Source organism: Neomonachus schauinslandi, chromosome 2, assembly GCF_002201575.2.
Source record: "Neomonachus schauinslandi chromosome 2, ASM220157v2, whole genome shotgun sequence".
NCBI lineage: Eukaryota > Metazoa > Chordata > Mammalia > Carnivora > Phocidae > Neomonachus > Neomonachus schauinslandi.
In genome coordinates, this window is record NC_058404.1 from 96,350,180 (window position 1) to 96,362,444 (window position 12,265).

Consider the following 12,265-nt stretch of genomic DNA (forward strand, 5'->3'; position numbering starts at 1 on the left):
TACATTTGAAAGTAAGTTACAGACTGTCAAACTGGTCATAATACCAAAATATATACTGAGTAGGACACTGATTAGTTAGAATAATTACAATTAATTTCACTGTTTTAAACTTTAATCTCCTTTACAATAAATTCTAATAATGATATTTTATTATTTTTCATTATATAATTTTTCTTATCTCCTATGGTAGCATATCTACATAGATACCACATGTAACTTGTAAGAGTCTTTAATTACTCTCATTACTGACATTTAAAAGATAACCTTCATCATCTTGGGTGAAATCATCATCAAATCTTTATTTTAACCCAAGACAATACTGCAATTAATTTACAAAGAATATAAAATTATAGTAGCGCAGATAGAATGCAGTATTTATGATGTTATGATATCTTATCTGTCTTAAATTTAAGAGGGTTTTCCCACCACAAATTAATCTGAATTCAAACTTTAAAAGAAAGCACATTTTATTTTATTTTTTTTAATTTTTTAAAAAGATTTTATTTATTTATTTGACAGAGAGAGACACAGCGAGAGAGGGGACACAAGCAGGGGGAGTGGGAGAGGGAGAAGCAGGCTTCCCACCGAGCAGGGAGCCCGATGCTGGGCTCGATCCCAGGACCCTGGGACCATGATCTGAGCCGAAGGCAGACGAAGAAAGCACATTTTAAATCATGGGGAAAAAACTAGACTATAAGATAATTCACAAAATGCTCAATATTTTTTTTGTTTTCAAGAAGAGCATGTTCCCAGGAAACAGTTTTTACAAAATAAAATAAACTTCAAAATTAGGATGTGCATTGTGCTAGGAGTTTTACACAAAGGGATGAACCATTCTGTAGCTCACTTTTTTTGTTGTGACTTAAGGCAACATGCTATTTTTCTCACAAGGCAAACTAAAAGCTGGCAAAATAAAAATTTCTAGATAGAAACCATAGAGAATTTGGAGTAGCTCCCAGTTATGCTATTTAATATTTAACATCTCTAAATATTAATACAGCTACTATTGAAAGCCCAAACTCCTAAAATGTATCTTTTCTTTGGTTCTCTTTCTAAAGAGTGTTCTATATCTTGTTTTGGTCTTTCTTTACAAGAAATAATTATGTGACTTAGTGTCCATGTCTTGGCAACTTTCACATTAGGACAAATATAAATAATGATAAACTAGACACAACTTTTTAATACTTATTGAGCACATTCAGTATATGCAAATTGCTATAGAATATGTTGGCCAAATGCACTCTGCCTAACACTCAAATTTTCTTGTAATACTTCTAGTGTAAAAACAGTCACAAAAATTTTATCTTTAGAAATTAGGCCAAACATCAGTTAAGATCTTCTATTATGCTTACTTAATAAATTTAAACCTTGACTAGTAAATACACATTGCATTTAGCCAAATACCAAACACCACTTTAAACAAATAACCACATAGTCTTCGATTAGGTTTTCGAAATTTCTAAATCTTATAACTTGAAGAAGACAAGTTTTTATTAAATATGTAACTCACATGAAAACAAAATGACCCTATGACATTTTATTGTAAAATAAGTCACACCAGCAAAACAGGTCATTTGAGAAAGTCTCTTCCAATCTCTGCAGCAACCAGCTCAGAAAGCCTCACTATTAAGGACCTGGCAAACTCTACAGTTCCTAACCAATTTAATTAGCTTTATTCTTTAGGCACTTGTTAGTAGCATGCATTTGCAGCAGCTTCCACTCTGTTCAGTAAGAATAAAAAGCCTCTCCTAATTACAATGTTGATATAGGGCTGTCAATAGACAGAAACCTGTTCATTTGAGAAACAGCTACACACTTTCCCATGGAAAGAAAGGCAAAGATGACAAAACACTTTAGCGGTATTCTACTCCAAGATGACCTAGAAAGTTTCAGGGTGCTACCATTGTGGAATTTTGTTCTGTGTTTTATATAATAAATGGTTAATTTTCTCATTTGCCTTAAGGTATAAAAGATTAGTAATACATGCAAGAAATCAGAATAATTAACTTTAGGTCTCTTACGTTTTTGGAACGCGGAAAATTACAAAAAATACCTAGAAGTAAATCCCTTCTTTTCCATTTCAATTACTGACCAAATTTTGATATATGAAGATGCAACACAAGGAAATGCAGCCCTTGGATAAAATGGCTCTGGCAATCAGAATATAGCCTGCAAGGATTTCAACAGCAAAGAAATGTAAATTAGGTAACAACTTTTTAGATCGCACTTTTCCTCGAAGCACTGTGGTAAACTGGACACTTTGAGAGACCCTGATGCTGTTTAAAACAAGTAGAGCTATGGCTAGAACATAACTTGCTGAACTGCTGGATATGTAAGAAGTAGAGAGGTTTCTAAGGACATCTTTTCCATACCCTTTCAACCCCCTTCCCCAGAACTGCAAAGCAAGCCAGGGCCTCAGCTGGCAGTGGTGAGGAGTGGGCAGAAGGACAGAGGCAGGATTGTCTTGAGGGCTGATGCCTACAACAGTGTCAGTCAGGACCCTGGGTATTGGGCTAATCGCTAAGTAAGTAAGCTGAACCTCGGACCACTGTGTTAAACCCGGACTCTTGAGAAAGCCTGGAGTACCTCAGGTCAGTGGCAGAAGCAGGAGAAGGAAGTTCTCTCTGGAGGAAGGCATTCCCACTTTCAAACCACAGGACTCCCAGAGATAAAATCAAGCAGTAAGTCTAGTCGGTGATCACCAAGGACACAAGAAGGCAAACCACCACACGTCAGAGTCCTCTTGGGACTTAGAGATGGTAGAATGGGCAGATACAGAATAGAGAACACAGAATATGTATGAAATACTTGGAGAAATGAAGTACAGAATCACAAAGACAAGCAAGCAGCAAGAGACTACCAGGAATATTATGGCAGATTTGAAATACAGATTAAAGATTTTTCAGAAGCTCCTGAAAATAAAAATATGATTGCTTAAACAGAAAACACAAGAGAGAGGTTAAAAATAGTTTGGGCATAGTAGAAGCAAGAAATTAAACAAAGAAAATAAAAGATTCCTTACAAAGGAATGGCTGACAATAGACCTACCAGCAATTACCGAAGTCAGAAGACAAAGGAATACTATCTTCAGATTAGAGAAAATAACTTTCTACCTGAATGACATAAGCAATACCATGTGTTGACTTCATCTTCTTCCTCACCACACAGGAAAACTACATTTTCTTACCTCCTTGCATTGGGAGAGACCATATAACTAGTTCCAGTCACTGGAACATGGGCAGGAGTGATGTTCCAACTTTTAAGTTAGGACTCTGAACTGCCTCATGGGATATTAGATGCTTTCTCTCTTCTCTCATTGGTGAACTAGATGCAAATGACCCAACAGAGGACTCTGAAGCCTTTGGAAATCATGGAAGCATTAGATGAAGGGCTCCAACCACTGAGCCACATGAGCAGGAACATTTATATTGAAATGAGAAATAAACTTCTATTATGTTAAGCCACTGGGACATCAGGGTTGTTACAGCAATTGGCCTATTCTAACTAATACAGTGTAGAATTATAAAGCACCTTTCAAGAAGAGGTGCAAAAAACACCATCAGATAAATATCAACAAAAAGAATTTACCATCAAGAGACTTTCACTATAAAGAAATGCCTAAAATACATGTCTTAAGAAGAAGAAAACTGATCAAATAAGGACAGTCTGAGATGTAAGAAAGAATAGTGAGTAAAGAAAATGGTAAGAATATATGTAAATTTAAAGGTTCATTTGTATGAATATAATGCATAAAATATACATTTTATAATGTATTACTTACATGTTTTATAATGTATAAAATGTAATAATTAATAGTAGCAGGACTAGCATTATTATGCCCAATTTCTGGGATTAAAAAAATGACAGCACAGGGCGCCTGGGTGGTTCGGTTGGTTAAGCGTCTGACTCCTGATTTCAGCTCAGGTCATGATCTCAGGGTTGTGACATTGAGCCCTGCCTTGGGCTCCACACTGGGTGTGGAGCCTGCCTAAGATTCTCTCTCTCCCTTTCCCTTTGCCCCTCCCCCCCACTTATGTGCATACACGCACACACTCTCTCTCTAAAATAAATAAATCTTTTAAAAAACCGATAGCACTAAAATACTGAGGAAAATAGCATGTATGTGAAGAGGGGATAATTGGAATTAAGGTGTACTAAGGGCCTTGAATTATTTTGAAAAAGAGTTAAGGTAGTATTATAGAATCTGTTAAGACAAATATCATGATAAAATTTTAAGAGCAATCACTAAAAAAATAGAGTATACAGTAACCAATGATAGGTAAGAAAAATATTATGGAAAAAGTAGTTCAAATAGAAATCTTTAAAGAAGATGGTAGAAACAAATTCAAATAGTTCAGTAATCTGTATAAATGGACTCATTAGGCTTGTCAGAAGACTGCTATGTGTAAGAGACATACCAAAACCATAAAGACACAGGATGACGGAAAAAAGTGCTTATTATTCACTTGAAAGACTATAAAAGGGCCTTAGTCTTTTCCCTTGCACTTTTGAGAAGGCACTCACCTCTTCCTTTGATGTTTCCGAGTCGAGCTGCAGTGTGAGATACATAACGATGTGAGGAGTGTTTAGGATATTTTGCTGGATACCTTCAACCTCTTCTCCCCACAGAAGTTTGACTAAATCATTTGTGTTTGACTGTGCCTTTTTCTGTCTTGGTTGAGTTGTTTCCTTTTTCACAGCATATGCATTTTCAAAAGTCAGTTTTACCTTTAACAAAACAATGTGTTGATTTTTCAACAAGGAAAGGTCAGCTGCAGTCTTCACAAAGAAGGGTCTATACATGCACAGACATTTAGATACACAGAGTATATCTAAAAATTGTCCTAGAATATGAACTCTTTGATGTCAAGGACTATGTATTCTATTTACATTTCTATCTCCAGCTCTTAGCCTAGTTTTTGGCACATATTATTACAAATATTTATTGAGTAAGAATTTATAATTCTCTGTACAAAAATTCATTATTTAAACTTAATCACTGTATTCTAAGTTACTGATAACAAAGAAATACCATGGAAAAACAAAAATTCATATAATCTCATAATTTCAAAAAGAGCAACACCATATTATGAATGCTGATAGCTCATCTGGGGAAGGGAAAAGGAAGAGATACAGGATTAAGAGGAACTGCATACAACCAGTTTAGCTTTCCTTTCAAGTGAGGTGATATTCAAGTATTTTTCTCTCAGACATTCTTCGTGGTCCTTTAAAATAAAGACCAATGAGAAAAAACTATCAGCATGCTAGATCTGGGACCATGAGCGTGAGAAGATTATCTATCCGTTTTATCAAGATAGTTTTATTCTCATGGCCTAATGTCAGACAAGATTGGTAAGAATTCAGAATGTGGCCATTTTCCAGTTGTTGAAAGGCAGCTTCCACTTCTCAATTACTTGTACTTGAAAAAGGAGTTATGTGTCTAGATGCCAGGTGGCCAAAGATAACTTGTTCATTTTAAAGAAGCACCAGTGTGTATCTTGACTAAAAGAAGGTTTCACTAGATATAGCTAATTTGGTGTAGTAAGAACATCATCATAAGCTATATAACCACAAAGTATTCCTAGTGCTTAAAATCTTATCAGAATACAGATGAGTAAAACAGGATATTCTAACTGAAATAATTCATAAAGTTTCATATTTAAACATTAAAGTGTAATGACTCTTTTAAAATTAGATTAAATTTTAAGTTAAAAAATAAATTCATGTTTGATCAAGAATAAAAAAGTCTGCTCAATATATGTATGTTAAATCATCACACTGTACACTTTAAAAAATCATGTACAACCTAAATATATACAATTTTTATTTGTCAATCATACCTCAATAAAGCTGGGGGGTGGGAAATGTCTAGCCAATATTTAAAAGCAGATAAAATTGTACACATTAAGTTGCATTTGGGAGGAAAATCTTTAAAAGTTATTATCAAGATGGGGCACCTGGGTGGCTCAGTCGGTTAAGCATCCGACTCTTGATTTCAGCTTAGGTCATGATCTCAGAGTCTTGGGAGCGAGCCCCATGTTGGGCTCCATGCTCAGTGGGGAGTCTGCTTGTCTCCCTCTGCCCCTCCCCCTGCTCACTCTCTCTCTCTCAAATAAGTAAATAAATCTTTAAAAAAGTTATCAAGATAGTAATAAATAATCCCTAATTTTTAATAATTTATTATAAGAGGTACCATTTTTTTTAAAGATTTTATTTATCTGACACAGAGAGAGAGCACATAAGCAGGGGAAGCAGCAGGCAGAGGGACAGGGAGAAGCAGGCTCCCTGGGTGAGCAGGGAGCCTGATGCAGGACTCGATCCCAGAACCCTGGGATCACGACCTCAGCGGAAGGCAGACGCTTAACCAACTTAACCACTCACGTGCCAAAGAGGTACCATTTTTAAGGCCAACTTTAAATGTGATAAATACTAACACATATAGTCACTCTTTTTAAAAATGAGCTTTATATATTTATATTTTTTCATCAAAAATATTAAGCATATTATTTTTACAAAATTCATTCGTAATCCCACCAGCCCATCCAACTGTTATTAGTATTATACTATAAAATAAATTTGTCCTGATGAATAACCTTCCAAAAGATAAATATCTAAATATCCTTTTTTGTTGACAAGGCGTGACTATTTATGGTTGTAATCAATTTTGCCTATCTGTAGCTGTCTGTGCCATCTAAAGGGCACTGCACTTTCTCTGTCTACCTAAAGTGAATTAGGTTAAATAAACATCTTTTCTAAAATAAGTCTCATATTTATTTTATTAACACGTAGAAAAGAAAAGAGACATGAGGTCTAAATTCATTAATATGTATATATTCAGGTCAAGATCAGCAGTAATCTGTATAGAAAGTAGAAGGGGAGAAATTCTTCATAAAATTTTCCTGAGGACTGATGATCATGTTTCTTTACAAAACATGTAATATTCCAAATGGAAAAGTCAACCTTTACTAAATTTTTTATGTTGGCTATAAACCTATTGAAAAATGGGCCCTCAATATTACAACACTATATCAAAAAAAGGCCGAGTAGAAAATTAGTATATTTAGGGGGGAAAGAATAGGCAAACTAAACAAAAATATAAAAAACTAGAGATCCTATATGGGAACAATCAAGCATTACCCGATGAAACTTAATATAAGATTAAGGTGAGAGAGAGCTGAAGAGACACTGTTTTAGAAATGATCTTAGAAGGATGTGAAAAAGAATATTTTGGTGTGAGGTTTTGACCCAAACAAGCAACAGGTAAGCATTAGATGGCCTGAAAGACTATGTTCTGAGAGTTGCATCTGTTCTAGTGGGCAATGTTCGAAATATGTATACATAAATAGAAATACAAACATAAGCAAAAACATATAAAATCCTTGACCAAGGATCTCATGAAGTGAATGGCTTGGTGGTTGAGGGCCCTTTTATCTAAGAATGGTGATGTTCCTTGAAAATGTGAGAAATCTAAGAATTTGGGGAAATCCTGAACCCACAGCTTATGCCAGCTTAGATGGGAGCTTTGAGACTGTTCCCAGCATTGGGCTTTGGCGAGGAGCTATGTATATGGGTGGAGGGGAGGGGAGAAATCTGACTGCAGGGAGCATGAGATGAGTGGCATCCTAGGGAAACAGAATTCACAGAGACAGGCTGGGGGTCTGTTGGAGTGTCTGTGAGAGCTGTGCATACCAGCGGTGAACGAGGAGAAAGGTGGTCTTCAGAGAAAGAAATGTGCCTCAGCACATGGAGGGCATCTTTTCCAGCTAAGATTCTTGTGGATAGAGAGGTCAAAAGACTGGCTGTGACTCACCAAAAATGACAAAAGGAAATGAGGTGGTAAACTCAGAAACTTGCTAATTTTACTTTAGGCAGCAACAACGACCTAAAATTTAAGACTAGTTTGTTATGCTTAGTGAAAAATGACATACTTGCAAACTAACTGATGTTATACTTGGCAAACAACTGCACTTCGTTTCTGTGCTGTAAGGACATTTTCCCCTCACCATGTCAAAAACTCAAATACACACACCACAGAACCATCCATTAAAATTCTTTTAAGGACTATTTTAGCCACCATTCTTCTGATTTAAGTAAAGTTAGCTCCATTATGCAAAGATAATTATCCTTTAGCAAGACATTTTGAAAAGCTTACATGTTAAATAGCTATAAATTTCAGGATATCTGGTTGCCTTGATAAAATGATAATGGATGAGACAAATAACTAAATTAAGAGTTATGTGCTATTTTTAAAAAGGGGTTGATATACATAAATATTAAGGATATATTTTATAGAAAACTTTTATTAAGAAACATCTAGAGGGAGCACTTGGGTGGTTTAGTTGGTTGAGTATCTGACTCTTAATTTTGGCTCAGGTCATGATCTCAGGATCATGGGATGGACCCCACATCGGGCTCCGTGCTTAGTGTGGAGTCTGCTTGGGGTCCCTCCCTCTCTCCCTCTCCCTCTGCCCCCCCCCCCCCGGCTTGTGCTAAGTAAATAAATAAAATCTGAAAACAAAAACAAAAACAAAACCATCCAATATAAAATAGTTTACATGAAACTTCTTATAAAAGGGTTTTCTCTTCCTCCATGGGCATTAACCTGTGACATGTTTCATCATTCCTCATTGCCTATCTCTCTCAAAATGTTTTTGTGTGTGTGTGTGTGTGTATGTGCAATTTGCCCATCCTTTCATCCTTTCATTCCAGTTCAGGAGATGGTGTGCCTTTCCTCGGATCCAAAGACATGTTCTTCATAACTCATCACTTCCAAAATCTTGTTTAATTATCCTCTCTCTGCTTCTATCTTTAACCCTTCCATTTAACAAGCAATGTCTCTTCAGCCTCTGTCAAACAAACAAGCAAATTCTTTCTTTCCGTTAGCTACCATGCCATCCTCTTCACAGATGGAATCCAGGGAGATTGTCAGAATCTGAAGCAGCTCCAAAAACTGACCAGTCTCTCACCTCTGCCTCACGGCCCTCATGGGGTCTCTGTCACAACATCTGCATTGCTATCTGCCTGTCTGGTCCTTTCTCCTTTATCAGGCAGATGCTTTGAATATTCCTCAGTCAAAATTCTTAAAAAAATGAGTCTGACTCAGCAAATTCTCTCTCCTTGATCCTCTTCTCTTCAGGCAATCTCACTCACGATGAAACCTGGAAGGCATCTTGGACTTCTCTTTATCCTGCAGGAAGTACTGTCCTCATTGCTTTACATTATCTTAAATCTAATCTATTCCTTCCTCCATATCCACAGGTCTTTTTATCAGCTCTCAACTGGACTGCTGTGAAGCCAGTCACCTGATTTCCCAACCTCTAGTCCCATTCAGAGTGAAATATTCCTAAAATGCAAACCTGATCAAGTCAGTCCTCCATTTTAAAATATCCACACAGATGGTACTTCTGGGTTCTGAGAATAGAGTAGATTTACAATTTTTTTTTTAATTTTGCCAGTCTATTTCCTAATTTTTCCATGGCATATACATCACTTTTGTGTAACAAGGAAATAATAAAAGTTAAAACATTCCACTCAACCATCATCTCCTTTAAAAAGACGTTTCCCCCCTCTCTTGGATCTAAGAAATACTTGAAAGGTAATAGTCCAACACTAATGTTCTACAGGCTGATCTCCTATAAAAGGAGTTGGCTTCCTCCAAAGCTCCAGGAAAATGAACTATGGCCCAGTCCTTAACGCAATCAACCCTGGTCAACTGCAAATTTTGGAGCTCCCTGATCAAGCCAGGAATGGGTGGTATATGCTATAATATACACAGTTATGTGCTTGTTGAATAAATGAATGCATAGAGCTACAGCAGTAGATAAAGGTCACAAAGTCAGTAATTAGAAGGGTACTTGCACCTTTGTTCTTGTCATTTTAAATACCTAAAACCTCTTTTTCTCAAACCCACAACTTCTTACTTATTTTTAAAAATTTCAAACCTGTAGAAAAGTTGCAATAACATAATAATTACCCATGCATTATTCCTCACCTAGTTTCACCAATTAACATTTTGTCACATTTGCTTTCTCCTTCTCTTTTCTTACTCCCCTCTCCTGCCATCCTCACCCCCACTTTATGTATTCAAAAAAAAATTTTGGCTGAATCACTTCACAATTATCTGCTGACATTTTAATGCTTTATTGCTAAATACCTGAGCATGTATCTCCTAAGGATAGGGGCCTTCTCCTACACAACCAAATATAATTATCACACTTAGGAATTTGAATATTAAATACAATACTGTTCTCGGGGTGCCTGGGTGGCTCAGTCATTAAGCGTCTGCCTTCGGCTCAAGTCATGATCCCAGAGTCCTGGGCTCGAGCCCCGCATTGAGGGTCCCTGCTCAGCGGGAAGCCTGCTTCTCCCTCTCCCTCTGCCCCTGCTTGTGTTCCCTCTCTCACTGTGTCTCTCTCTGTCAAAAAAATAAATAAAATCTTTAAATACAAAAATAAAAAAATAGAGGGGAGGGGGGTGGGGGGATGGGTTAGCCCAGTGATGGGTATTAAAGAGGGCATGTACTGAATGGAGCACTGGGTGTTATATGCAAACAATGAATCATGGAACACTACAACAAAAACTAATTATGTAATGTATGGTGATTAACATAACATAATAAAATAAAAAAAAGAGAGAGAGAAAAAATAAATAAATAAAATACTGTTCTCAAAGTCTTTTCCCAATTTCCCCAATTGTCCCAATAGAGCTGTTCCCCACTGCAATCCAGGATCAATTAAGGATTAGCCACTGCATTTAGTTATATGTCACTTCATTGTTCCTTAGTCTAGAACAATTCTCCAGCCTTTTTTTTCTTTCATAACAGATAACATTTTTGGAGAATCTAAGACAACTATTTTTGCAGAATGTTAAAACTTGGCTTTAAAAGAAATGATTTGGGCTTTTTGTACCTCATCTAGCATATAGGTTTCACCTCTGGATTTCACTCTGGTATTCTGAATCTATTTTTTAACAGAACTTATTTAAAAATCAAGCAGAGAACTGTAGAGTTGGAACTGGGCTCAGATATATTTGCTCAGATCTCTTTGATTATAGATGAGAAAACTGAAACCCAGAACAGTTTGGCAACTTGCTCAGAGCAAGGTTTAAAATGGAGCTCTGACCTCATTCTACCACATTACCACATTGTAGATAGCTCCCAGGCCATCTTCTGTCAGATGACAAGAAGCGTTCAGACCATTTTTATACATCGAGTAGAAGTTTAAAATATTGCCGTTAGATAGTTCCAAATTTAAATGTTAAAAAGTCTCCTATGGTATTCTTTATAAATCAGTACTCCTCTTCTCTTACTGCTTGAATAACTGTTTCAGCTGCCATAGATACAAATCAGGTAAAACAACCTTTTCTGGAACAAGTCCACCTCAGTTAGTTCTGGCCAGGCGGGAATGAAGCCCCACCCAGGCTATGTGAGAGATGGAAGGATCATGCTCTTGAGTCAGTTTCAGTTCCTTGAGTTATTAATTCTGCAACCTTGGAGAAATCAGTAAATCTCTCTTAGATTCTTTTTCTTCACATACAAAATAGAAACACAATTACTGGTATCTTACAAACTGTTATGAGGAATAAATGAAATTACTAAAGGAAATGATATTAGCAAAGCACCAACATACTGCCTGATATGTACAAACACTAGTTCCCTTCCCAATTCTACTCCTGTCCTCCCTGAGCCTCCTATGAACCCCTTAGTTTACATGGGTGGTAGTTAGAAGCTTATACTTTACCCCCCTTTCAACACTAATGATATAAGAAAAATGTGGTTTACTAATTAACATTACTCCTAGCTAAAGGAATTTTAACTATGTTCTAAATCATTATTAAAGATTCATCATGCTAAATGCTGGTGCTTGCTTTTGAGTACAACACAGCTATAATACCAATTCTGCTAGTAAAACAAACAAATGCATACATGTTTATACTCAAGGGGTTAAACTAGAATAAAATATTCCAAAATATTAATCATGAATATCCTCAGGTGATGGGATTTTCAAAGATTTTGTCCCTTACTTCTTCATATTTTCCAATTTTTACAATGAACATGTATTACCTTTATAATAAGAAGAAAGTTTATTTTCTTAAATAGAAAAGATTTTAAAAGATTTAAAAAAGATTTTAATAATATACATCTTATGACGGGGTTATATTCTCAAATTATATGCTGTCAAAATCACTCTGAGCTTACATTAGGAAGGCGAATGTGCTGGAGTATAACATACTCTCTCAATACGATAAATTCAAATAACTCAAAACA

General features: G+C 36.1%; 1 protein-coding gene across 1 annotated transcript in view; it reads right to left on the reverse strand.

Annotated features, from left to right (window-relative positions):
- Positions 1 to 12,265, reverse strand: part of INTU (inturned planar cell polarity protein) — an 80,384-nt gene that overhangs the window by 40,973 nt on the left and 27,146 nt on the right. Inside the window, exon 4 of the mRNA XM_021681469.1 lies at positions 4,525 to 4,728. Within this exon, the coding sequence (XP_021537144.1) occupies positions 4,525 to 4,728 (204 nt within the window). The remainder of the gene's footprint in view (positions 1 to 4,524; positions 4,729 to 12,265) is intronic.